The sequence below is a fragment of the Gymnoscopelus braueri genome, assembly GCF_963280865.1.
Source record: "Gymnoscopelus braueri genome assembly, chromosome: 6".
Lineage (NCBI taxonomy): Eukaryota > Metazoa > Chordata > Actinopteri > Myctophiformes > Myctophidae > Gymnoscopelus > Gymnoscopelus braueri.
Genome location: NC_137607.1, coordinates 38,609,237 through 38,636,804, shown reverse-complemented (window position 1 = coordinate 38,636,804; position 27,568 = coordinate 38,609,237). Strand labels below are relative to the sequence as shown.

Sequence of the window (27,568 nt, the reverse complement as noted above, 5' to 3'; positions counted from 1 at the left end):
GCTTAAAATGTAGTATGAGAACACTTATCCTCCGTTTTGTGTGGGTTTACGATATCCTAGATGCTCTAATGCCTGTTAAATCTGCCCTATGAGCAAAGCGTCTGCACATCCAGCTTTCACCACTTAGACACATCCATCACTGTTTGAGAAAAATAAAGAAAATTAGTTTAAAAAATGTTGATACAGTAGCTTGTTAGTAATCGTTTCCATCAGTGCATTATGCATTTTCTAATAAATATTACTTTCGTTTTCAACTTTGAAATTGCGCTATAAATCAAGTGTGGGCACTGGGGTTGCCAAAATGTTTCCCCATAAAAGGGGGTCATGGTATAAAAACGTTTGAGAGCTACTGATGAATTTATAGGTTTGTTAAAAATGTTCCGTTTGTTCCATTCATTAGCCTTATGCATTAGAACATGACTGACGGTGTCATCTGTCATCGCCTCACTTTCCGGTCACGTCTTTACCTGTCCTGTACAATAAACCAAAAAATAATCTATGATAAAGCCACTCATCCCCCCGTAGTTATGCGCTAGGTGTCTATTTAAGCCCCACAATAGGCCTATATATTTTTGTCTAGATCAGCTTTTCTTGCTATTTCTTAATAATAAACAAAATATATTACACATTTTTATTTGAAAATCACCTCTGAAAATTTGGCCAAAATAGGGATGCCAGGGTTAGTGTGGTTAAGTCCACAATTATGTTTTCTCTGGTTTACTGAGCTGAAATCCCTCAGACTTGAAGAGAGCTGGGAAGCACAGCAGACACTCTGACCGCAGCTCATGTGCTGTCTAAAGACTCTGCCAAGACAGGAAATCTTTGCTTAGCCCCTCTCCTTTACAAGCTAGCAAAGCATGTGTATATGAGAGACCTACAGAGAGTATATGTATGAACGTGGAAAAAGGTGCATGGAAGTACAATATATCTTTGTAAGGTGCGTGTGTGTGTGTGTGCGTGTGTCTACCTGTTGCCCAGAAGAGATGTCATATATTGAGGGTAGACAGAACAGGATAAATCATGGTAGGAGGGCCTCACTCTTGACATACAACACTGCCTCATAGCCAACACTCTCAACCTGATGACCACAGGCTGATGGTGAAAGAAGAGAGAGAAACGTGCCTGTGTGTCTGTTTCCACTATCTCAACCAGCCGCAGTTCATGCTCCATCGTGGTAATGGTCTTGGAATGTCAGCCGTGATAGATTTCCTCAGCACACACACACACACACACGCACACTCACACACACGCACACTCACACACGCGCTGTCACACGCACGCATGCACGCACGCACGCACGCACGCACGCACGCACGCACGCACGCACGCACGCACGCACGCACGCACGCACGCACGCACGCACGCACGCACGCACGCACGCACGCACGCACGCACGCACGCACGCACGCACGCACGCACGCACGCTCGCACTCACACACACACACACACACACACACACACACACACACACACACACACACACACACACACACACACACACACACACACACACACACACACACACACACACAGTCACACACAGCTCATTCAGTTCTTAGGTAGATCTGTAGACGAGTGGACAGCCATGAATGACCCACACAAGTCGAATCTTGAGTGCTAATTTAACTCTGACAGTCAGATTAGTGGATGTAATTCAGGTGTGATGACAGCTCCTTGTGTTCATGAGTAAGCCGTGATTAGAACCAGACGGTTTTATTTCATCTCATCTAATCTCTTTGTTTTCACCTCATATCACTCTCTCTCCATCTCCATCTGTCTGTCTACCTCTTCGACACTCTCCTCCTCTCTCTGGTTCTGCTTCTCTCCCTCCCTGTGTGTCTCCCTCTATCCTTCTATCTCTGGTCCTCATCTCACATCCCCTCTGTCTTCTACCTTCTCTCTCTTCTACCTTTTACAAAGGTTCCTTTTATAAAAGGTAAAATGTCTAGGGGTAAATCTATCACTGTTGTTTTGTATGGTGTTGTAAACTTAAGTGCTTGTGAGAGGACCAAATGGAATTAAGTCTCAAGAAAGACTTTGTTGTGTTTATCCTCGATCTGCTGTAACCTCCAGGGTTTCATCTCTCTCTCTCTCTCCCTCTCTCCCTCCCTCTCTCCCTCCCCTGGTTTGTGTCCATGCAGTGGGTCACATAGAGGAGGCGTTGCAGTGTGCTCTGTCCTACCTGCTGTTCCATGAGGGAGAGGAGTTCATGACGGACAACGTGGATTACTACAGGGAGGTGCTGGGACACCAGGGCCGCCCACAAGAGGTCAGAGACGTGGATGGATCAAATCAAACTTTATTTAATTAGCACATTTAAAAACAACAACTGTTGACCAAAGTGCTGCACAGAAAAACAAAAAACAAAGCATCAACAAGTACAAAAGCAAGTGCACTCACATATGTATCGTGGCTGTCGGGTGGAAACCTTGTTTGTCCAAAACAGTTCCTTTTGTATTATTAATTAAAAAACTTAATTTAAAGTAGTGAAAATAGCCGATCATAGCTGTAGATATGGTAGGCTATTTTCACTGCTTTTGTGCGGCACTCTTGTATGGCGAAGTAGGGCATTCCTTTACGAAAAAGCATAAAAAGTTGAAACATGGATATAGATGGTTTTCTGCCCGATATGCACTTGACATACACATAATAAAAAGATGTTTGATGGATGGATGGATGGATACGTCTACTCTGAATATGGGGGGGTGAATGACTACTGGGGAAATAAGAAAGAATAGGGACGGGAGAGTGTGTATGAAAGAAGTTGACATGCCGTGAAGGAGAGTAGAGAGAGGAGAGTGGATGGTTGAAGAGCTAAGAGGCAGCATGCTGTTTATTGTATACTTTGGACAACTGCGCTATTGTCACTTGCCAGAAAGGTGCCTCAGAGGACTTGCCTCTCCTTCCGATATGATCTCCCTCCAACTGGGTTTATTAAGCCAATATTGCTCTGCCACTGTGATTCATGATGCCACATCATCATTATTTCATCGAACAAATCACCTCCCCCGAGTAATCCTAACAAAGTGACTTATTAGAGGCGTGTAGAGTGCCAGTTTATAGAAATGCGGTTGGAAAATGCGAGTGGAAGTATGGGCATTAGTGTAATGGACAAAATTACCAGCACATTCTTTTTTTTAGGCACAAGAGATGTTGTCTGTCCTGGACCCAGCCTACGTCTGAAGTCAAGCAGTCTCTTGTTCGGCTCTCTTTTTCCTAGAAAACCCACTCCTAGAAAGTTTCCTCCCAATGGGCTGGTGTGAATATGAGCTCTGTGTGTGTGTGTGTGTGTGTGTGTGTGTGTGTGTGTCTGTGCGCGCGCGTGCGTGCGTTCATGTATCCTATCCTCTACTTCCAACCATAGGCACCACATTTAACATGTCCCAGACCGACCTCCCTGACAACCAAAATCCTACTGTGTGTGTGTGTGTGTGTGTGTGTGTGTGCGTGCACACGCGCACACGTGCATGTGTGCGTGTGTGGGGGGTGCATGTTAGAATGGCCTCAGAAATTGGTCAGAACAATTTGAGGGCTGTTTGTATTAAAAGGAGGCTGGAAAAGGGAGCACTTTTTCTTCACCCCGTTGCCACAAAAATGCTACCGGCTGCTCGGGTTTCATAACATTCATGATCATCGCCCCGCGCTCGCTGGAACGACCTCCACATCCCCCCACCCCGCCACCACCTCTTACACAAACACACACACGTGCACACACAAGGAGCGATTGTATGTACAGTAGACCCACACCCACACCCACACACAAACAGTACCATACACGCACGCATGCTTTCTCTGTCGCCCTGTCTCTCAAGCACACATGCATACAGGGTTGCGCACGCACTCTCACACACACACACACACACACACACACACACACACACACACACTCCTCCGCAGGTAGGATTTTGGTTGTCAGGAAGGCCGGTCTGGGCCGTGTTAAATTAGGTGCCTATGGTTGGAAGTAGAGAGGCCACACACACACACACACACACACACACACACACACACACACACACACACACACACACACACACACACACACAATCCACACAATCCACACAATCCACCTTAATGCAAGCCGGTAAAGCAGTCCTTGCCACTGTATAGCATTTTTAATACTTGGGCAACGCCAGGCTTCACCTCACTGCCAGCAGCCTCCTGTTCTCAGGCCTGGCAGGAAACACTAGCAAGGAGCTCAGTCTGTGAAAAAAGGAGAAGAAAGGGCACCACACTCCATTAACCCTGGCACTGAGGCGAGGAGAAGAGGATGGATTGAGGAAAGTCAGTTTGGTTGCCTTTACTAGGGCAAGGAATCATTGAGGATAAGTTTCCCTCGTGCTGTAACGGAAGAAGGTTTATTTTGGGCGTTGCTGCTGTTGTGGGTGCAGTAATCTTCTCAGCCTATTCAAAATGCTTACAATAGACACTGGTTTTAATTCCACCTCATGATGCTGGCATAATGTAAACTCTTCACTGAGCTGTCTCTTTCCCATGTCTCTCTCCACAGGTAGAAAACTCGAAAATGTAAAAATGTAGTTATGCTGTATAGTATAAATCAGTGATTCTTTACCTTTGTAACTTCAAGGACCCCCAGTTTGATATGCATTTGGCCACGTACCCCTATTTGATTGGATTTTTATCTGTGGGACTCCAATCTACACAGTAAAATCCAGTGTTAATTTAACTCAGAGTGTACAAAAATGGACCCATTTGCACACTTGGAGTTATAGATCCGTAAGGGTTCATTTTGCTTCGTAACTATCAATTATTTGGCTGGGGACCCCCAATGACCTCTGGGGGTCCCCACACTGAGAACCAGTGGAATCAATGTTGCAGTATGCGTCCTAATGCTGTGATTTTGTGTGCGTGCCCGCAGAAGGCAGCGTGGTACCTGAGGCGTCATAAGCAGGAGTTCAAGCTGCTCCTGATTGGCAGTGAAACCATGGGGGTGGAGTTTGTAGAAGGGGTGAGTAAAACTATAATCCTTTTCCCCTGTAGATTAGAAGTGTAGAGTAAAACAATGAGCCCCAAGAGGCTGTGATATACAGTGAGTTTAGAACAGCTAAGGAGCCGTGGTTTGACATGGTTTGCCTAAAACTCCAGTACAGTAGCTGTTAAAATCACTAAACCAATGGTTCTCAGCCTGTGGGCCGGGGGCCTTGAGGATATTGCAAGTGGACCCCCAAATAATTGGCAAAACACTAAGATTTTAAGGATAATATAAAATTAATATTTAAAATATATATTTTAAATGTGAGTTGTCATTGTGATACCGATAAATAACTTGAAGTATACTATGTTAGTTCCATTGATCCAAGCGAAACACAATCGATTGATTGATCATTCAAATAAACATGCTCTGAAAACGCACGCGGCCCACCCATCTGACCACATAACATGGCAGCCAATAGGCCAATGTGTTCAAATGGGTGGGCCCTGAACGCTTTTGAGATTTTCAAGTGGGCCCTGATCCACAAAAGATTGAGAGCCACTGCCCCATGGCCTCATGTGGCTACTTGCTTTTATAAAACAGTCACTACATTCAATAATTTGCCTAGCAAGATTTCAACAAACAATCATTTATTGACAACAGCAAATCATTCTTCCACCAAGAAATGTAGTTCTCTATTAGTTCTCTACTTTAGTGACATTTAATTCGTTGCAAAGCAATACAGACATACAGTGTAGCGCTCACCTTGCCCCTTTTTCTCACTGGCATAAATCTGATAGAGAGCCTGATTTATCTCCACTTTATTGATTGTCGTTTTAAAATCAATAGCCAGATCTTTCTCAGCACACCAGGTCTGAAAACAGCGAACAAACCAGTCTGTTAAATCCGGCTTCAATTGAAATGATCTGTTTGGTGCAGTAATACTGCAATCACAGTTATGTGTTTAGAGAGTATTTAACAATGACTTTGAATGCGGCTCAGTCAGTAATAATCAACAACCAGAACTATCTGTTTTTAGCAGTTTAGTATAGGGTGTGCGTTATTAACAGCAGATGCTTTTGTTTTAGCCCACAACCCAAAGAGGTTATGTCATCTAATTGGTCATTGGGAAGCCACTGTATGCTCAAAATTGGCCATTAAATAGTTGTGATATTATGCCAACACTGCTCAACACTATCAGTTATTGTTAAACCAGTGCCAAACTTTAAAACTTTAAAACTTTGCTTACAGACAAGAGGAAGTTATGTTATACAAAAGGCATTTATATGGACGGTATAATTTTGTCAACTGGGAGTTGTAACTGCCAAATGAGACCAAATGAGTCATTTTCTCAGCTTTTCTCACAAGCAAAAGGAAGTTACATCATTACAGTTATTTGGAATATTGTCCCCATTTCTTAAATCCAGAGCAGAACTCATGCTGGGCCACTAGCAGCCTTAATGAGCCAGAGAGCTGAGATCAGACCCAGAGCAGTGGAACAGGTGTTTGGAACAGCCTGCGGAAGTCACTGCATTGACAGTTAACAGCACCACCTACTGGTCATACAGAGACCTGTGCTGCTTGCGATACATACTGTATGCAACTAACTATACACCGGCACTAGACAGCGTTGAGAAATGAATTATGAATTAATTGATTGCATATTGAATACATGCCTTAAAGTATCAATTATGTGTTCTGTTGCAGCAATACTGGAGTGGCACAGGTGGAAGAGAGAACTCAAACAGGTAAAGATACTGGATTTGGAGAAAATAAATTCTCTTCACATTTATTGTACTGTACATCTTAGCTAGGTGTGGACTCTACAACAGAAAGGTCTTATTTCATACATTTTGAATGGGTGAATGAGTACAGATGGTTAATCAATCAAATAATTAATTCCCAACTAGAGTGAAAGTGTGTCGTGTGTTCCCAATTTTGTGCGTCATAAATTCTGTTCTTTACTTTCCCAGGATCCCCTCTGGTACAGATGGCTGGATGGAGTACGTTCCAATTTCAGAGAAGAAGAACAACACCGTAGCGTCCTTACCAAACAGAGAAGGTACTGTGTACAGTGCAAACATCAATCCTAGTCTCCTGTAATTCATATTTGGCATTTCTTTTCCTGGAGATGAATACTATCTGACAAGAGTGTTTCATGTTTTGTCGCTGTCAGGCATAAATCTGTATTTCATCATTTTATGTCTTTTCATAATGACCTTTTGTATACTTTGTTTAATGACAGTGTCGCGCAGAATTCCTTGTAGATCTGCATTTTTTTTAACTAAAACTGGGGGGGGAAAATCATCTATAACGATCAAAGTTGGGATGCCAGGTTGAAAGTGGTTAAGACAATCAATGAAAAGTATTAACAAGAGCTTGTGACGAAGTACTTTGAATCCATTGGAACACAGACTTTTTTTTCTCCAATTCCTAGAAAAGTAATGGTTTTGGACATACAAAGCCTCCGCCCGACAGTGACAAATGGTATTTACAAACAGAAATGCTTCATTTATACTTTGTTGCAAGCTGGTGTCGTGCGCTGACACCAGTATGAAACAAAGCATAAATCAGGCTGAACTGAACCGTAGAAACAGTCACAGTTTTCTGTAGTGGACCACTGAACTCAAAACATGTCCTGAACGAGGATGCCTTGACAATAGCTGTTTAGGAACTGCAGTATGTTAATTTACCCACCCCTACCAGTGCATTTTCCTTGTTACAATCCTACTTGTCTAAGCTTTTTACCAACCACCCATAACTACTTAAAGGTAGGGTAAGTGATTTGCAATTATTCAAATAATTGCAAAATGGGTCTATGTTCTGATAGTGCTCGTTACTATAGAGTGTCCTGTCCATATAAGGAGTCTCCATGTCTCTCCAGCTCTTTATAAAACAGAAAATGCATTTTCGTTTCAGTTTCAGTTTCATTTCCAATTTTATCCAATCAGGATAGAGAACTCAATCAGGATATAGATTAAACAAGTGAAATTGGAAGTGATGACACTAAGAAATGAGCAGGCAAAATTTGAACTGGAACACTATAAAAAATAAAGCTTAAAAATGGGTACTTTCTCCTGATTGGCTGAGATTTTGACACCTACCAGAAAATGTATTTTCTGTTTATTAAAGAGCTGGAGAGACGGGGAGACTCCTGTTACTGAACAAACACTCTCTAGCAATGATTACTATCAGAATATAGTGCTTAAACCTTTTAAAAAAATACTTTTTGTTTTAACCCAAAAATATCACTTACCCTACCCTTAACCCTTTAACTGAGCTGAAATAACGCAGATGTACCCCACCACAAATTCAGTCACACATTCCTCAACCACAGGAGTTAATAGACATTCAAAGCAGAACCAACATTTGTCAGTGTTCAGCGTACATTTTCCCACTAGCGCAGTTAAGATAACACGGCCGACATTGTGCTGTGATCTGCCTAGGTGGTCCGCTGCTGTATGACCACATACAGCTGGTGCAGAACTCTGCTGCCCTGAACGGAACCCAGAGGGTACTGCTGGATCATGTCATCTCTGACGAGGAGTGTTCAGACCTCAAAGTCCTGGCCCATGTAAGAACACACACACACACACGGCCCGGACCGCTGGCGTAGCGGTCCGGGCACCTAGGCTACAATAGCCTGACAGCGCGTCGCGGGTTCGAGTCCCGATCCCGGCGGCCTTTGCTGCGTGTCACTCCCCATCTCTCGCACCCCATTTCCTGTCAGCCTACTATCAATAATGAAGGCATAAAAAGCCCAAAAATAAATCTTTAAAAAAAAAACACACACACACACACACACACACACACACACACACACACACACACACACACACACACACACACACACACACACAGATATTGACTGTACACTGCAAATGTTCAAATTGTGAATCCACTGACTTACTTCCTCTGACTTCTGTGACCAGTTGAGGAAACAGTTATTTCTCTGCTTTTAGCATTCGATTTGTATGGATTTGTTGCTGAATTAGCCTATATTAATCAATTATAACTGATTCTCCAATCATAACATCACAATCAAAAATCCCCATTTGGGACTAGTGACATTCAATTCAATTAATTATGGATTATTGTTATGTAATAATTTTCCTTTACTCTTGATTACTGAAATGCCCGAACTTGTCCTCAATACTGGAAGGGAATTAGATATTTTATTTGATGTATTATTGTATGTTTCCAGAGTATCACCTTGGCAGGCGATGGATACCGAGGCAAAATGTCTCCACACACTCCCAACGAGAAGTTTGAAGGAGCCACTGTTCTCAAAGCCCTGCAGGTACAATAAACATTACACAGAGAGAAAACTAACAAGGAGAAATGCAAGTTCTGAGAAGGAGTATCACACACTTTAGTTGATCCACACAGGGAAGTCAGTGTTCACACAGTAGGTCATCCAGAATCTGCAGGGAGTTGAAACCCAAAGATATGTCTGAAGCCCACGTACATATTCATCCATAACTTTGTCCAAGCCATCGAAAGATTAGTCCCTGCACCTAATATAAACAATTAACAAATATCTGTGTGTTCCGAACATTTCATGGAGAAATAATACATGACATAAGGCTATCAGAATTAGCCTACTGTCCAAGTAATGACAATCTTAGTATGCATTCTATAGCAGTTCTCACTTCAGTCTTTGGGACGGTTTCAGTGTAGATGCAGTGTTTTCCCAGATTTACCTGGAAACAGGTTAGCATTTTTGCATTGAAAAAGTCTTTGGTCTTTGGTTAGATGTGTGATATAAGGTCTGTGTATAATAAAAGGGGTTTAATAGATTTTCATGTATTGTTCTACCACATAAATACCCAAGTTGTGAATTTTGTAGCTTTTATGTCTCTTAAAAAAGCACCGTGCAAACAAGTGGCTAAATGAGACTACAGTGGTTGTCTGGGGCATTACACGTCATCATGGTGAGCAATGAACATACAAGCATTCGTGGGGGTGATGTTACAGTCATGAGACCGTGTTATTAGTTCATTTTTTTAAGCTGAGTGTGTGGTTATTTAATGAGGTTTTCATTCTGCCTGTGTGGCAAATTAGGTGTGTGCAATTACTGTAGATACCCGGAAGAATGAATCCCAAGGGGGTGGGAGTGTCATGTTATAATTGGATTGTGTGATTTTGTTTTGTTCTTCAGTTTGGGTATGAGGGCAGAGTACCACTGGGGAGTGCTCGTCTCTTCTATGAAGTCAGTGAAAGAGCCAGACGTATTGTCGAGTCCTACTTCCTGCTGAACTCCACTCTGCACTTTTCCTACACACATCTAGTGTGTCGGACAGCCATCACAGGTGAACACACACACACACACACACACACACACACACACACACACACACACACACACACACACACACACACACACACACACACACACACACACACACACACACGAAAAATAAGTCTGTGAAACATGCTCTGATGAAGGCCAACTAGGCCAAAATGTTAGCTTTACTTTGTCTGGACAAAATAAATTGATATAATCGAGGCACTGTCCTTGTCCTTTTTTGTTAAGTTGGTGAATGCTACCCTTGGATAGTCTTTTTAGGTACATATTGTTTGGGTTTAGCACCACAGAAGGCCATTCTGAGAAGGCCTGTCCAACTCCTCCATTACAACATTGAAACAAATATTGTTTTTAACGTTTCATATTTTACTCATAGGCCTGTCGTTTGAGGGGGTAAACTAGCCAATAAGCACACTGCTTTCTCTGTGTTCTGTGCAGACACAAAATAAATATCCTGTCAGTGCTGAGTATTACACGCCTAATACCTGATTTGTACTTAGTTGGCCTAATCCGTCACTGTAGATGTTGCATTACTGAAGTGGGTCTCTCAGCAATATTGCTGCTGACAATGTTCAAGCTTGACTAATACACATAGGCCCATAAGAGCCATATCTAACTGGCAAAAAAAAAAGACATGACTCTATTCCCCTGTAGTCAGAGAACCATGTAGACTGGATGTGACTGAGAGACTGAGTTGGTGAGATTGTATAAAATAAAAGTCAGTGTTGTGGTGTGTTGTCCCTTTTCGTTAGGTCCACCTTTTTCATTCTTTGGCACGAGCTGTACTGATTCTACTGCTATGCAAAACTAAGGGCGGGGTTGACAACCCATGCCGATAAACATTACAGTTAACCGCCCTCAAACTAGAGGCCTTAATCTCTGGGTTTGTTTGTTCGTGACTGTGTTTGTTTGCAGGCCAACAGGACCACAGGAATGACCTGAGCCACCCCATACATGCTGACAACTGCCTGTTGGACCCTGAGGCCAATGAGTGCTGGAAGGAACCTCCAGCGTACACGTACAGAGACTACAGGTTAGAGTCAGGGTTGCCATGTCCGGGTTGCCATGTCCGCTTATTATAGGCGATTCTGTTCTTTACTTCCCCAGGATCCCCTCTTGTTTTTCTGTAAATTTGCTTGAAAATATTGGTAGCTGCGGGTTGCGTTTTTTTGGGCTCGTTTCCAAAGTGCAGTTTCTTATTTTGGGCTTGCTTTGTTATGTTGTTTAAACCAGTGGCTCTCAAACATATTCATGTGAAGGACCCCCCAAATTAATATGTATTTAATTGTCTGCAGACTCCATCTGAAAATATTTTATGCCAGGGACCCATACAAGATTTGTGTTGTTAATATATTCCAAATCTTTCAAACACAAAAAAACATTATTTTTTTTAAAATAGCAGATCTACAAGTCGTATCGCGACAAGTTGTGAGCTTGTATATTGGCTCTTTTCAAATAGCCGATGTATATTGGTTTTAAGGGCTCATGTGGCCTAGTCTATTCTTTTGGGCTTGTTTTCATAGACCTGGTTGCTTGTTTCTCTCACAAAACCTGGCCGCCGCAAGCTTGAATACTTCACACAACATGCAGGGGAAACTATTTACAATTTAGGAATTTAGAAGATACATGGAAAACTGTGTTAAAGCAGCAATCCATTACTTTTTTGGGTGAATAAAACATTATTTCAACCAATCTGTATGGTGTCAGACGGTCGGGTATGAACACTACTGGGTGACAAGAGGTATTGCATGACACTCAAAGGGTTATAGTTCTGCATTTTAGCTCAAAGGTAGAACATTATCCCGGGTACAGCACATTAATGTTACACATTGCACCTTTAACCACATTCAACCCTGCGTCCCTATTTTGGGCATATCAAATAAGCGAAATTGCAAACATTATTACTTTTTTTTATAAAATAGTGAAAATAAATTAAATAGGGCTTAAGTGGTTCAAACATCTTTAAACTTGGTTGTACTGTAAATCATATCATATTTGCCTTTCATTTTATGTTTACTGTGTGGAAGTTACTGATTGTGCTTACTAATTTGTGTCTTCAGTGCACTGCTGTACCTAAATGGAGATTTTGAGGGTGGAGAGTTCATATTCACGGAAATGGATGCCAAAACAGTCACGGTAATTTGTCTTTCTTGTAATGTTGTATTTAGCCCTGAGTACAGTAAAAATAGCTTTAGACTTTTCACCAGTGTACATATTTGTACTATATTTGTTTAAGCTTATTTTCTCCTACACTGATTCATCACTGTGACTTGTATTTAGAATAATGTTGACCTGTCTTTGCTGTTAACCACTTGGAGACACTATTTTCGGCATGTCCTAAAAAGCTGAAATAGCATATCTAAAAGCTGCACTTTGTGAGCTTGCAGATCTGCTATTTTTGCCATGTGACACATCATGCAAAAAAGTATAAAATAGGACTTATAAGTGGTTAATAGTTGGTGGTTCTTATGAACAGTAATAATAATACATCAAAGCGCTTCATGGGTATTCAAAAATCTTACCAAAAAAACAACTTTATTAAAGTGGGAAAAAACCCAAACATTGTTATTGTCTTATCTCTCTTGCTGCTTCCCTTTCCTCCACCCTCCTTCACTTCCACTCTGCCTTGCGTCCTCCCTCCCTCCCTCTGGCCCCCTCTTTCCTTCCCTCTCTTTCCTGTGTGTGTGGTCTTCAGGCGTCAGTGAAGCCAAAGTGTGGTCGAATGGTGGGCTTCTCCTCAGGAGGGGAGAACCCCCACGGTGTGAGGGCCGTCACCGGGGGACAGAGGTGTGCTGTGGCCCTTTGGTTCACCCTGGATCCCCTCTACAGGGAAATGGTAAGCATGGCGCATAATACCAGGACTCTGTTTTCACCAGTGGTGGAAGGAGTTCTCAGATGTGTTACTTAAAGCTAACTCCAGACCAATCCTAGTCGGCCCGATTTTGGCCCGACTTGGCGTCGGGAAGCGTCGTCCAGTCGGTTAGGGGTCCGTCGGGGGGTCCGTCGGGACCTTTTCGGCCGACCCAGAGCCGACCGAACATGTTCAGCTTTTTAGCCGACTGGCAGAGCAGTGGCAGTGACAACAAAGGGCTGTCGGTGTTGCCAGATTATGTGAGAGAAACAAGCGACCATGTCTATGAAAACCTACATTCACTGTTTCTCGTTGTTGCTCCCAGAGAGAGAGAGAGATTGATTGATTTGACCTACTTTTGTGCAGTTTTGGTGCGCAACACAACCCTCGTTTAAGTGAATTGCTTTCACCTGCTGCTGCTGTGTGGAGCGCAGTGGTGGAAAAAGTACTCAAATGTTTTACTTAAGTAAAAGTATCAATACTGCAATGTAGAAGTACTCCGTTACAAGTAAAAGTCCCGAATTAAAAATGTACTTGAGTAAAAGTACAAAAGTATTGGTATCAAAATGTACTTAAAGTACCAAAAGTAAAAGTACTCAAATGTTTGAAAATAGCAGATCTACAAGCTCACAACGCGTCGCTTCGCGACGTGTTGTGAGCTTGTAGATCGGCTATTTTCAAATAGCCTAGGTATAAAATAGAGCTAAAGTGGTTACTGTATGTTTTATAATGTAATAATTTATATCTGCAAAGTAACTAATAACTAAAGTTTTCAAATAATTGTAGTGGAGTAAAAGTAGAATATTTTCCTCAGAGATGTATGGAGTAGAAGTAAAAGTACTGAAAATTAGAAATACTCCAGTAAAGTAAAAAATCCTCAAAAGTGTACTTAAGTACAGTACTTGAGTAAATGTACTTAGTTACTTTACACCACTGGCGGAGTGTGCGCTACAGGGCATATCTCCGCCAAGCCAGGGTGACCTACCCAGGCTCATGAAATTCATATGCAGGCATAGTAGCCAATTAGAATGAAATCTGCAAAAACGGACTCATATACTGATACAGAACATATTGGCTATATATTATGGCTGTCGGGTGGAAATCTTGTATGTTCCTTTTTTATTATTATTTAAAAACAATTTAAAATCGTGAAAATAGCCAATCTACAAGCTGTAATTATTAATAATTAAGAAATACTATATTTTAAAGAGTGAAAAATCAACTAAAGTCATTATTAGTGCAAGTTCATTCACATTTCATTTGAATGAAAATAACTTGTGGGTAAAATACATTCTGTGAATCTAATGTGATTAATGTGACCCCTACTTCAGTCAGTGAAGTCCAGGGCTGAATGTGACATATTGAGACCTATATAACTAAATATTGGTCATTTGCCAACACATTATTTTGTGAAATAAATGGGTTATATTTCACAGATAGTTATACTATTCTTATAATATATTAAAATACAATGATCCTTAACCTTCAAGTTAAATGCATTATTTCCGTGGACTTAAAAATCATTTTTGAACTTAAAAATCATTATTTTTTTGGATGGCCCTGGCAGGAAGACCGGGCAGGGCCTTTGTGCCCTCCAAAAAATTACAACACCAAAGGCCAAGTGGCCTTGCCCCTAAAATGACGAAATTCCAGGCTTGAATGCAATAGATGTACTCTGAGTCTGTTACAAGTAAAAGTCCAGAATTCAACATTTACTTGAGTAAAAGTACTAAAGTATTGGTATAAAAATGTACTTAAAGTACCAAAAGTAAAACTACAAAAATGTTTGAAAATAGCAGATCTACAAGCTCAGAACGCGTGCATCGCAACACGTTGTGAGCTTGTAGATCTGCTATTTTCAAATAGCTTATAGGTAGGGCTAAAGTGGTTAATGTATGTTTCATAATGATTTATATCTGCAAAGTAACTAGTAACTAAACATTTGAAATAATTGTTGTGGAGTACAAGTATAGACAATTGGAAATACTCCAGTAAAGTAAAAGTACCTCAAAATTGTACTTAAGTACAGTACTTGAGTAAATGTACTAGTTACTTACACCACTGCACGTCAGTGAAGAAAAAACGCTGGTAACATCCCTAAGTGGCTTTGCAGGGAAACAAGCCCAAAGTCGCTTATAATAAGCAGACCTGGCAACGCTGGCAGGCTAAAAGTCAAATTAGCACATGAATGGCCAGTCGGCTGACAGACTTAAATGCCAACTTTTGCCAACCGAATACCAGTCTGTTGCAGTCTGGAGTAGTCTGCAATAGTCTGGACGAGTCTGTTTGGTGCGGAGTTACCTTAAGTAAAAGTAACAATGTAGAAATACCCTGTTAGTAAAAGTCCTGTATTCAAATGTTACTTGAGTAAAGCACCAAAAGTAAAAGTACTCATTATGCAGAATGTCACATTTTCAGTTTTTTAAAGATATGTTTTTTGGGCTTTTTAATGCCTTTATTGATAGGACAGTAGGCTGACAGGAAATGGGTAGAGAGATGGGGGGTGACACACAGCAAAGGTCGTCGGGATCGGGAGTCGAACCCGCGACACGCTGTCAAGCTGGATTACCAGCGTATGTGGTATGCGCCTGGACCGCTAGGCCAGCGGGCACCCCACATTTCAGTTTTAAGTTCTTTTTTTGTTGAAAATGGCCGATCTATAACCTTGTAGATCTGCTTTTTATGAATAGCCAAAGTATAAAATAGTAACATGTAACTAAGTTTTCAAATAATTGTAGTGGAGTAATAAGTACAATATTTGCCTCTGAGAATAGAGTACAATATTTGTTAGTAGTGTGGAGTATAGAATAAAGTATTGAAAAAAGGAAATACAAGCATAAGTACCTCAAAGTAGTACTTGAGTAAATGTACTTAGTTACCTTCCACCACAGGTTTTCACTTGTATGTATAGCAACTGATTGCTGGGTTTAATTTTAGCAATGTTTGTCCGTATTCTGGTTCAAGTACAGATTTCAGTGGAAGTGGATAGTAAACACTGGTTCATTACTTTTATGTTCTTTGAAGAAAATGCATTGTTTAACTCTAAAACACAGGTAACATTACAAAACACACCAATTCATGGTTTATTATTGTTACTTACTGTTTTTTAACACTTCGATAAACTCATTCATATTGCTTGGTAAGTATTTAATTAACATTTAAGAAACGAATTATTAACATCATTTTTAAACAGTGTTAATAGTTTCTATTGTTAGTTTCTGTTTTGTTTTTAATGTTAGTGTCTTTGTTTTGTTTGCTAATAAGAATAATAGTTAACCACATCTTAAACCCTCTATACTTTTAGTGAAACGGACCTGAGTTGGCTCTGTACTTGGTTTGCTCTTGTTGCCTTTTACACCAAATCTCTTTGCCAGAAATAGCTGATCTACAAGCTCGCGTTGCCAAACGTTTTGAGCTTGTAGTTCAGCTATTTCTGATGAATGTTTCATAATAGGGGGCGCCAGGGTTCAAGTGGATAATAACTAACCACTTTTACTTAAAGTGATGTTTGACTTTGATTGATCCTTTCCCAACCTTCCTCCTCATCCATCTCTTCTTCCTCAATACCAGGAGAGATTACAAGCAGACGAGGTGATAGAGGCGTTGGACCGCCAGTCTCTCCAGCAGCCCCAGCACGAGCTCAACTGGGACCAGGGCTTTAGTATCAACCCTAAGGATGAATTGTAACACCAGCCCCCCCCTGCCCTCCTTGCAGTCAGATCTTTCTATCTATCTATTTTTATCTATTTATTGAATGACCTTTTGGATCAAAGCAATTCTATTTTTGTACCATTTAAAGTGGAAGGGTATTATTAATATTGATCATTGTTGCTTTGTTGTATTGTCCTGATTTTTTTTTTATGTCTTATTTTTATGTTTTTCCTTTAATTTTATCAGTGCAAGTAGTAGACACCATATTACAGGACAAACAAAAATCTAAACAAAGATACAAGAGACAAATCCCCCCTGAGAGAAATATTGAAATACTGGTATTGTAGTCCATGGATTGTTAGGAGTAAAGACAAATCATTAGTATAGTGATATTAAGGGGTGGCAGAAAAATATGTCTAATCACGGATATGTGTGTTCCTTTTGAATGTTGCTGGGGTGGGCTAGGTGTGGATAGATGGATATGTGGGTCCCGCTGGAACTTGAGGTGACAATTAGCCTTTCTGGGAGCCCGCCCACATTGAGGGTTTGATGGGGCAAGCAAGCAGCAGCAGGGGAAATCATCGGAGCACGCCCGATTACAAGCTCTGCATTCTTTTATTATTATTATTTGGGTATTTCGTTGATATTGGGGCCATTATGTTTTCTGCACTGTGAACAAGCCAAATCAAAGAGCAACATGCAGTCTGAGAAATTCTATGTTCAAATTATCTCCTGTACTATAATAGATAATAATCCTTTTAACTTTTCAAAAATATTCTTACCTAACGCATTTGACTTTAACCCCAGCAATAATGTTTTATCAGAGTAGGTGTCACTGTAAAGCCTAATTTATGCTCTGTTGCACGACGGCGGGTGCAACGCTTTGTGAGCTTGTAGGTCGGCTATTTTCGGCGCGTGACGCCTTCATGCAACGAAGTGGGAATCAAATGTCCTTCTGTCAAGTTTGGAAGACAAAACATGAACATGAATGAAGAGCTATTCCAAAGGTGGATATCTCTTTCTTTTTTTTTCCGGAAACGAAGACAGCCAAGAGCACAGAAAGGGGACAATATTGGAACATAGGATATATTTGTCTGTGTTTGACATTTTGTATTTGACTTCTTTCTTGAAACCAGTGATTGATGTTATCTGTCACTACCTGTGTGCACTACCTGCACTTTCCTCATGTTAGGAGATAAGCAGAGACCCTTCCCTTTGAACAAACAGAACAGTATAATAGTTTACAAGTTCATTGGTGTGTGTGTGTGTGTGTGTGTGTGTGTGTGTGTGTGTGTGTGTGTGTGTGTGTGTGTGTGTGTGTGTGTGTGTGTGTGTGTGTGTGTGTGTGTGTGTGTGTGTGTGTGTGTGTGTGTGTGTGTGTGTGTGTGTGTGTGTGTGTGTGTGTGTTTTTATGTGTTATTTGTTTGTTTTAAGATAGCTGCTATGGCAATTGTCGGCTTTTAATACTAGTAACTTTTTTAATAAAAGAACTCAATCGTTCCTGTTTCAAGGAATAATGGTTATTTTGTAATGGTTATCTTTAAGTGGGTTGTAGTTGTACTTTCTTTTCAGAACTCTTATTTGCCAGCAATACAGACAGGTAAAATGCATGCACTGTAAGTCCAGTGGAAGTTGAAGTGGCATGTGTGCTGTGTTTTTTTTGTTTTTTTTCACCGATTCCAACCGCTATGAATTTAACCCATTGATGGTGAAGAGCTGTTTTTAAGGATTCGTGTCTGATGGAGAGGGTGGCCACTTTGTTTTGTTTCACTGATATTTAACTATGAAATGCTGTAGGACATAAGTTGATGTATGTGACATGTACAGTATGTGCCTATAAATTAAAGAGAACATTGCATATCCAAAATTGCGGAATAGAATGTTTTGTTTGTTTAAATATTCGTTTTTGTTGTGTTCTTTGCCACAATGCATTTCTCATTGTTGATGTCATTGATTGTCATGATTGTCAACTTCCTTTGATGCAAACAATATAATCTTCCTTAAATATACATTTCATTAGTTTTTGATAAGAACGTGTCCATACAACTAATATACGGTGTCCATACAACTATTGTAACATACTATACTGTATCTATTCAACCAGAGTAGTAGTTTCTTTTTTTACTGCTCATTACTACTTGTAATTCTATTGCCATTTTTGGCAATGCACTCTTACATGCATACACCAAGCAGAGACGTAATAAAAATGCTCCAGATTTGCACAAACTACTGTATTTGTCCCAGGTCTGCCAGCTGTTACAAAACACTTATTGATACAGACTCTGAAAAGGCATAATTATGATCAAAAGAAGGGTATTATTCTCATGTCCCGACTGTAATTTAAACAGTGTAAAGTGCATCTGCCCCTACAGAAATAATTAAAGCTTGTAAAAAAACAACAAAAACACTCCATAAAACAAAACGATGTATCCCACAGTAACCTCATTGATCTTGGATTATTTCATTAACCAAGCTACATTCACACTGATCAAACAACATTCCAGGTTAAAAATAAGTAGCTTATATACCTGTTGTATTATATGACTTCTGTAGCAGCAAAAAGGATTGTCAGTAATATTCATATGACTTCTGTGTGAGGTGACGATAGCTCACAACTTCAGTGTGGAGATGTGAGCTATACTGGTCTCGTTGTCCTACAACGGACGCCTGAAGGCGTGCTGTGAGCGGTTGAGTTCAGAAGCGGTAGGCCAGGTGTTCGGAGAATCTGAAAGGCTTCATGTCGTTGACGGTACACAGCAGGTCTTGCGTGCGTCGCGCTCGCCGCTCCTCCACCACCAGCCTGCGGGAGCGCTCTCGAGCTGCATGCTGCTCGAAACGCTTCTCCGCCCGCTTCCTCTTCAACCACCTGGGAGGGAGAGGTACAGTGTGTGAGGTGCAGACAAAATAAATGAATGGCTTGTAAAGGGTTTGGTGTGATCATGGATGATGGGGTGACCTTCAAAAGGTGATGGAAGATAATGAGAAGGAAAGAGTTACAATGAGTGGGTCGACCACAGCCTGTCATCTAAAACATAATTTACAGTGCAGCGAGTGTCACTTGCTGACAAGAACTGATTTGCGTGTTGTTAGCTTGTAGAATAGCAAATCTACAAGCTCACAACATGTCGCGATGTGACACGCTGTGAGCTTGTATATTATCTAAAATGTTGTTTTAGCGCTTCACCCATTTTCAACCGCATCTTCATACAATTGGTCCTCATCACTAATGCTCATTATAAAAGGGTACCATTTCTGTCTACTTGCTCTGTTGGGCTGTGGACAGTTCAGAAGTCTACTCAGTTTCCTCCAAGTTTTGGATTTTTTCGCTGTCTTAAATCCGTCGCTATCTTAAGCCAGGCATCCACAAGCCTTTCTTAGCTCCTGCATTGGCTACTGCAGTGATATTTAACTAGCAGCCTGCAGACCAAATTATTATAATAATAATGATTGGACGGTTGGTTATACAATAAGGGATAACAATGGCATTGGGATGACCAATTTGAATGTTTTTCATAACCGTTAACTGAACCCCATTAACGGTTAATTAACCATAAATTAAGTTAACGATTATGTCTTAACGTTACCGGTTGAAATGGTTAACCATGAACTTTTAGTTCTGTTGTCACTGTTTTTGTTCTTGTTGGTGCCGATTTCAAGTCATTTTTACACACTATGTGGCCCCCTGCCTAATCTAGTTGAATAACCCTGGGCTACTGACTCACGTTCTGAATGCCCTGTCAGACTCCACCGGGTTGTGTAAGTAGATGCCACCCTCCTGCTCCAGCTTCCTCATCTCCTCCAGCTGTCTGTCCCTCTGCTGCTGCTCCTGTTTCCTGTGCAGCCAGGACCTGAAGGCCACTTCTGGGTCACTGGCATCTCTCTGTTATAGGGAAAGTCAAACTTAAAAAACAACAACAGATTTCACATTTCTGCCTCTGTTACTCTCAGCTTGCACTCTAGCTCCATAAAGAACCTCTCACTCCGCTATACAGCTCCGAGATGAGGTTCTATGTCCTTCTCATCCAGAATCGGGTGAACGTCCGCCAAGGCTCCGCTGTTTACCCTTTTGTATACATCGTATCCCAAAAGTAATGGTAGATTCCAAACCACACGGATGTTTAAGGTTTGGTTCGGAGCATAATATTTTAGGTCCGGAGCGAAACTACCCGTTTAAATCGCTTATTTAGTCAGCCTGTGGCCATGTTTCCCATTCAACCCGGAAAACCCCCCTACGTCCGCTGCCAGTACTGCTCCCGGTTTGGCTACAATGGGAAACATGGCCACAGGCTAACTAAATAAGCGATTTAAACGGGTAGTTTCGCTCCGGACCTAAAATATTATGCTCCGAACCATATATATATGTATACAAAAGGGTAAACAGCGGAGCCTTGGCGGACGTTCACCCGATTCTGGATGAGAACGACATAGAACCTCATCTCGGAGCTGTATAGCGGAGTGAGAGGTTCTTTATGGAGCTACTTGCACTCATACTATGGGGTCGAGTAATTTCACTAAAAGTTATTCTATGCCATAGAATTCGCTGTGCACTTGTGCACGATCCCCAACTGCAATTGATTTCGTCATAAAAACAGCCATGAAATAGTTGTTAAAAAGGTCATACTATACTATACGTCATCAAAACAAATCTCACTACAATATACTGTCAGAAAACGCATATTACTAAGCTATTTAATTAACTCTTTTCAGTCTACCTCTAAGCAGTATTTGAGGTTACTGGGACTGGACTGAACCACTGTTTTATTTTCAGCAATGGTTTTAAGTTGTTAGTCTCGCCGTTTAGTGGTCATATACCTTGCTACTGTTCATTCTCTCCATTTCCTGTGCTCGGTGGATCCGCCTCTCCTCCTGAAACTGCTCTCTTTTCCTTATCATCCAGGCCCGGAATGCCGCCTCATTTTCCTGACGCTTCTGCTCCTCTTCCTCGCGTTTCTTTTGCTCCGCCTGACAGGGGAGAAAGGGAGAGTGGAGAAGCTAACACATCATTACCATGGCATGAAAAGTAGGCCTACAACAATAGACCCTTTACCATTTAAACAGGTAAACACAGCTGAAGGTAATAACATTAACGGTGCTATAGTTAACATTAAGCCACTATGTTGCAAACCACTCCACATCGCGGCACCTCTGTTGCATAAGGTTCCTTATTTCCCTGAATCACGTGTAGGCAGCACTCATGCAATTTGCAATTTTCTTTTACTTAGTTTTATCATTTCATTATGTGTCTATAATATAATAAACAAATGTTATCAATATCACCTTTAATTGTGGGTGTGTTTCATTTAGGTGAAGTCTGTAATAATAATAAAAGCTGTCCATGCTTCTGTACAGGTAACTTCATGCTGGCACACAGAACCACCCACAATTAGCGTTATTACCTTCAGCTGCATTTACCTGTAAAAATGGCTGCTGTGAAAAGAGTCCAACCAGGGATGTACTGGAGGGCAAAACCACCTAAACATCAAACACTTACTTTGTTAATGCAAAACGCATCCCACTTTCAAATATATATGAACTCTATCCATGAATTAATTTGAGATATTTATAGTAAATCAAAAACCTAAATCAAAAACTATTTATTATCCAAGAGGGTTTCTTGAAAGGAATGTAGCTTTGGTTCATGGTGACTTGACAGCTTAACAAATGATATTAACGCATGACTGCTGACAAAACAAAAGCCCATGGACGTGGGTATTGGCATACTGGTTGCTGCCCACCCTGATCATTTACTGGAATCCATTATTTTCTCACCTTTTCATTAATTTCTAGATCACTGACACCATCGATTCCTACCTCTTTGGCCAGCCTCTCTTTTCTCTCCTGTGATCTTTGCAGCAGTTCCTTCTGTTGTGGGGACAGGGTGTAGGTGGCCTGGCAGGGAGCTCCCGTGGCTGACTGCACTCTGCGGTTAGTGCTTCTCCTCTGGCTGTCCCTCTGACTGTGACTGGCTGAGTTGGGTCGGTTCCGTGGCTTGGCCGGAGGTCTGGGTGCTGCAACGCCCTGCTGAGAGAAGGAAGCGCTGGCCACCTGAGGGGAGGCGGAGGAAAAGGCGGGGGTCTTATTGGGGCTCGACACGGGCTCCTGAGGGCGAGGTGAGGAGAAGGAGGTCTCACTGGGATGGTTTGCTAACGGAGGCAGCAGGCCTTGGCTCTCCATCTCCTTCAGACTGACCAGTTCAAACTTGCCGTCCTTTTCTACCAAGACTCTTCCCTCCTTTCCTCCGTGCCCCGCTTGGCTGCTTCCCTCAGCCTCCGCCGTCGCCCCGATGGGCCCTCCTCCTGCCGCGCCTCCCTGCCGTGGGGAGATCTTCAGCTCAGACAACCTCCCTGACACCTCCTTCTCTGCCTCCGTGCCGTTGGCCCTCTCTGCGCCGCTGCGCTCCCGTCCTTCCGCCTTTGCACCGGCAGGTGTTCCACCTCGCTCGTACTCCAGAGGAGGAACCACCAGGTCCACCAGGTTGTCTTTGAAGTGCAGCCTAATGGGGCGTGTCGTGTCCGGAGCCTCCTGGTCCTGCAGCTCCCGGTTGGCCTGTTGGATCTTCTCCAGGATGTACTTCTTCTCCTCGTCCAGTTCTTGGTCGTCCGACGCCAGAGGAGGGGGCGAAACTGTGGGCTGAGACTCTCCTTCCAAGTCGCATTCCAGAGGCTCCATAGGTGAGGGCCACCTCTCTTCTTCCTCCATTACTTCCATCTCCTTTGTCGCCTTCTTTGCTTTCCCTGCCTTCTGGCTTTTCTTCTTCTTCTCCTTCTTCCCTCGCTCATCCTTGTCTTCCTCCAGCAGCTCCTTGTCTATTTCGCTCTCAATTTCCTCATAGTCGGGACCCTGTGGTGACAAAGTATAGGGAACAGCTATCGACACCCTTAGTGGTGAACAGTAACAAAGAACATTTACTTGAGTACTGTACTTGAAGGACGACCTCACCCATTTTTTCTCACTAATAAGATGGTACCATTTGTGTCTACTGTGTCTCAGAGGAAGGCTGTGGACAGTTCAGAAACACCACATCATCGATGGGGAATCTAATCTTATAGAAACTGGGCTTTCTTTTCCTGCAAAGTTAGCATATAAATGGGAGCCATGGTTCTCGCGTTAATAAAAATCTAAATAGATAAATGAAATCTTACTTTTGTTTTTTGTTTACTTAAGTTTTGTATTTTTGGATGACTTTCACTCCACTATATTTCAAAAACAACTATTGTACTTTGTAATTTGTACTATTGAATACTTAAAGGACCATTTCACCCATGTTCAACCTATCATATACTGTAATTGGTCCTCACTAATGCTCATTATAAGATGGCAACATTTCTGTCTACTCACTCTGTATCTAAGAAGAGGGCTTTGGGCAGTTCAGAAACCTGCCTACCAGTGACATCATTGGTAGGCAGATTTGTTCATTTCGAACAAGATTTCAAACTTAAATGTTATTATGCGAGAACAATGGCTTCTATTTCAGCATGCTAACTTTCCAGACTGTAGCTTGGAATCCCCATCAATGATGTCATTGGTAGGTAGGTTTCTAAACTAGTGAGTAGATGGAAATTGTGCCATCTTATAATGAGCATTATTGAGGACCAATAGTATGAAGATGAGGTTGAAAATGGGTGAAATGCCCCTTTTACCATTTTTTTAAAAAGCGTGTACTTTTGAATACTTTATTATTTTTAAAAGCAAGTAGGCAACTCGAGTACAGAGCAACTTTCACTTGCTGAGTAATATTTGACCAGGAGTATCTATACTTTGACTCAAGTACTGGCGTTGAGTACTTTGTCCTCCACTGTTGATACTTAACAGCCAACAGACGTGATGACTGAAGCCTGATTTCTACTTATTTGTGCGTCGATGTCGCGTGGCGAAGGTAGCCACTCTACTCGCTGTGAGCTTGTATAGGCTATTATCAGCGCAGCTAAGCATGAATTAAGCATTAAGTGTGCATATTCAAGTCTATCAATAATGCATCCTATATTGATATCTTTCACTGGCACAGAGAAAGTATGCACGGTGGTGTCACTTGAGCAGGTTTCCCATGCAGACGGTGGGACCGTGGAACATGCCAGCGTTGGGTTACTCAACACTCTCTATCACACTTTCACAGGGTCAGGGTCATGGTCCCATTGGCTTCTCGTCTTCACTGCAGGTAGACAGTAGATGTACCTGCGAACTGGCTACATCAAAGTGCTGAGTGACATACCAATAAATAAGATTGGGTTATTGTAATTCAATGTGTCTTTCAACAATTTAAGGGAAAGCTAAATTATCTATCTCCATCTCTTTGTTGCTTCTCTTTCCCTTCCATTATAATAGTGTTATTACAGGTTCCAGCTGTGTGGAGGAAACATTTAGTAAATATGGAGGGCATGAGTCTAATATTAGTAAATTAAGGCATTTAAATTGTCAAGTTGTGAAGAATCAAGAAGGGTTTTATTTGTGACTTACTTATACAAGAACAAGCAGCAAAATGTTGATGGGACTCACTTGTTCTGCAGAACTGTGCTAACATAATTATATGCTACAACAGCAAGGTAATAGTATTAAAAGGTAAGAAGAAAAATATATATTTTAAAGTTGTTGAATTAAGGAGATGTTGGGGCATCAAATATGGAAGTTAAATAAGTCAAATAAGCAGGAAGTGCTCACCTGGTCCTCAGTCTGGCCCTCCTCCTCACTAATCAGCCAATCCAGGTCCTTCTCAAAGTCATCCTCGTACTCCTCCTGGTTCTCTGTACTCACAACCTGACTCATCTTGGACCACTGGGAGAAGAATGACATATTTAATATGAACTCAAATATATTTGGTATTTGTATTGAATTGTATTGTATTTTGTATACGGTCATTATTAACCATATAAAAACACAGTCTGAGGTTAGCCAGAAGAAATGTTCAAGGACCTCCATAACTGTCTCTGAGAGTGTACAAATGGAACCAAATGGTCCATTTGTTTCCATGTGTACACACTCAGGCATGTAAGGGTCCATTTGGACCCCCTCAAGGAACCCTAAGGGTCCCTGGACTGGACTCCACACTTTGAGAACCACTGATCTCTAGACACTTGACTTCAACCAAATTGCTACAGAGAAATGTCAGGTAGCATTAACTTAAAAACTGCTTTTAGTATTTTCATATTTCCCCTTCTTATAATATAACAGAGCCACAAACTAATGTGTAAATAATGTGTGTATATTTATTTGGATGCAACAAGGAGTGAAATTCAGGTTTGGTTTAAGTTTTGAGTGCGTTAGCTTTAGCTATGAATTGGTCGCCCTCTCCTGGTCAAAAGATAATAGTTCAGGGTAAAGTAACAGGCTATGTAATAATATCCCACAAACGCGTGTGGCGTTTTGTTTTGTTTCAAACATGCATTTATTATTTTTCTCCTGTTAGGGCTCTCAAAGTATGTACACCATATACGTTTAAAGATCAACTGTGAGCTATAGGATAGACAGAAGAGAGTTATAGTGTTAGTGTAGGCTACAACTTGAATTCATTGACTGACGTAAGGACATCAACGAACTACATCTAACCTGTGAGAATAAAAAACAGCTGCGTCACAATGGACTGTTCGTCTTTGAAAGTTATGCTAAAGAAACGAACAATATACATCATCATCATGGTACAGCTGTAGCAAATAAGTGGTTTAGGGTCAGAATTAATGTGACCACCACAACAACCTACCACTGAAATCTGTCTTCTTCTTCTTCTTGCTTCAAAGAAATGAAAAGTCTTCTAGAAGGTTGTCTGGAGACGAGTTGCACCTTATTATTATATCCTACATTTTATATCCTACAACTGTCTGTCTGCAGACCATCAACCTGTTGCACATAATCCACTCTCTGTCTGCTGCTCTAAAGGCTTTAATACACGTTGTCATGGCGACCTACAACACGCCTTATCGTCGTGCACATGCGCAAATAGGACATCAGTGGTGGAAAAAGTACTCACATTTGTTTACTTAAGTAAAATAATCAATACTGCACTGTAGAAATACTCTTTTACAAGTAAAAGTACGGAATTCAAAATGTACTTGAGTAAAAGTATCAAAATGTACTTAAAGTACCAAAAGTAGAAAGTACTCATTATGCCGAATGTCCCATTTCACAAGTTTTCATATGTATAAAAATATTTTGAAATTAGCAGATCTACAAGCCACATTGCGTGCATCACCACCCATTGTGAGCTTGTAGATAGGCTATTTTCAAATGTCTGAAATGTATAAGGCTGAAGTGGTTAATGTATGTTTTGTAACAATAATCAAAATCAACAAAGTAACTAGTAACTAAAGTTTTAAAATCATTTTAGTGGAGTAAAAGTACAATATTTGCCTCTGAGATGTAGTGGAGTAGAAGTAAAAGTACTACAAATTGGAAATACTCCAGTAAAGTAAAACTACCGCAAAACTGTACTTAAGTTTACAGTACTTGAGTAAATGTACTTAGTTACTTTACGTGCGTGTTACTTTACACAACACGCACGCACGCACAAACAAACACACGCGCAAGCACACGCACGCTGTGGGCCGCTCGCTCATAGGTCATTCTCTGTAGATGTGACGGCAGAGTCACGCATTACCTTCTGGGTGTTGATGTTTACTTATGGACCGCTACGTTCGCTGCGCTGTGAGCAATGAAGAACTACATTTCCCAAGTTATGTCTCCTCAGACAGTTCTCAGAAAGGACCACGCCCCTCGAGCTAGCACGCATCTGATTGCACGAAAGCAGCACGTACGCAGGGTTGCCATGTCCACTTATTATAAGCGACTTTGGGCTTCTTTTTCTGTGTAGTTGTTTGAAAATATTGGTGGTTGCGCAGCG

The 27,568-nt window shown here is 41.4% G+C and overlaps 2 protein-coding genes across 2 annotated transcripts in view; one reads left to right on the top strand and one right to left on the bottom strand.

Moving 5' to 3' along the window:
• Nucleotides 1-18,607, top strand: part of p3h2 (prolyl 3-hydroxylase 2) — an 82,498-nt gene extending 63,891 nt beyond the window's left edge. The window contains exons 5-15 of the mRNA XM_080431911.1: nucleotides 2,142-2,269; nucleotides 4,877-4,966; nucleotides 6,638-6,678; nucleotides 6,904-6,992; nucleotides 8,377-8,504; nucleotides 9,135-9,230; nucleotides 10,092-10,242; nucleotides 11,154-11,271; nucleotides 12,299-12,374; nucleotides 12,934-13,074; nucleotides 16,660-18,607. Coding sequence (XP_080288037.1) covers nucleotides 2,142-2,269; nucleotides 4,877-4,966; nucleotides 6,638-6,678; nucleotides 6,904-6,992; nucleotides 8,377-8,504; nucleotides 9,135-9,230; nucleotides 10,092-10,242; nucleotides 11,154-11,271; nucleotides 12,299-12,374; nucleotides 12,934-13,074; nucleotides 16,660-16,776 — 1,175 coding nt within the window. The 3' untranslated portion in view covers nucleotides 16,777-18,607. The remainder of the gene's footprint in view (nucleotides 1-2,141; nucleotides 2,270-4,876; nucleotides 4,967-6,637; nucleotides 6,679-6,903; nucleotides 6,993-8,376; nucleotides 8,505-9,134; nucleotides 9,231-10,091; nucleotides 10,243-11,153; nucleotides 11,272-12,298; nucleotides 12,375-12,933; nucleotides 13,075-16,659) is intronic.
• A 493-nt stretch (nucleotides 18,608-19,100) lies between these two features.
• Nucleotides 19,101-26,698, bottom strand: ccdc181 (coiled-coil domain containing 181). The gene is made up of 6 exons (XM_080430913.1): nucleotides 26,432-26,698; nucleotides 25,396-25,509; nucleotides 22,552-23,580; nucleotides 21,553-21,702; nucleotides 20,463-20,620; nucleotides 19,101-19,606 (listed from the first exon to the last, which is right to left on the bottom strand). The coding sequence occupies exons 2-6, from the start codon at nucleotides 25,498-25,500 to the stop codon at nucleotides 19,435-19,437; spliced, it is 1,614 nt and encodes a 537-aa protein (XP_080287039.1). The 5' UTR covers nucleotides 25,501-25,509; nucleotides 26,432-26,698; the 3' UTR covers nucleotides 19,101-19,434.
• Nucleotides 26,699-27,568: the final 870 nt, after the last annotated feature.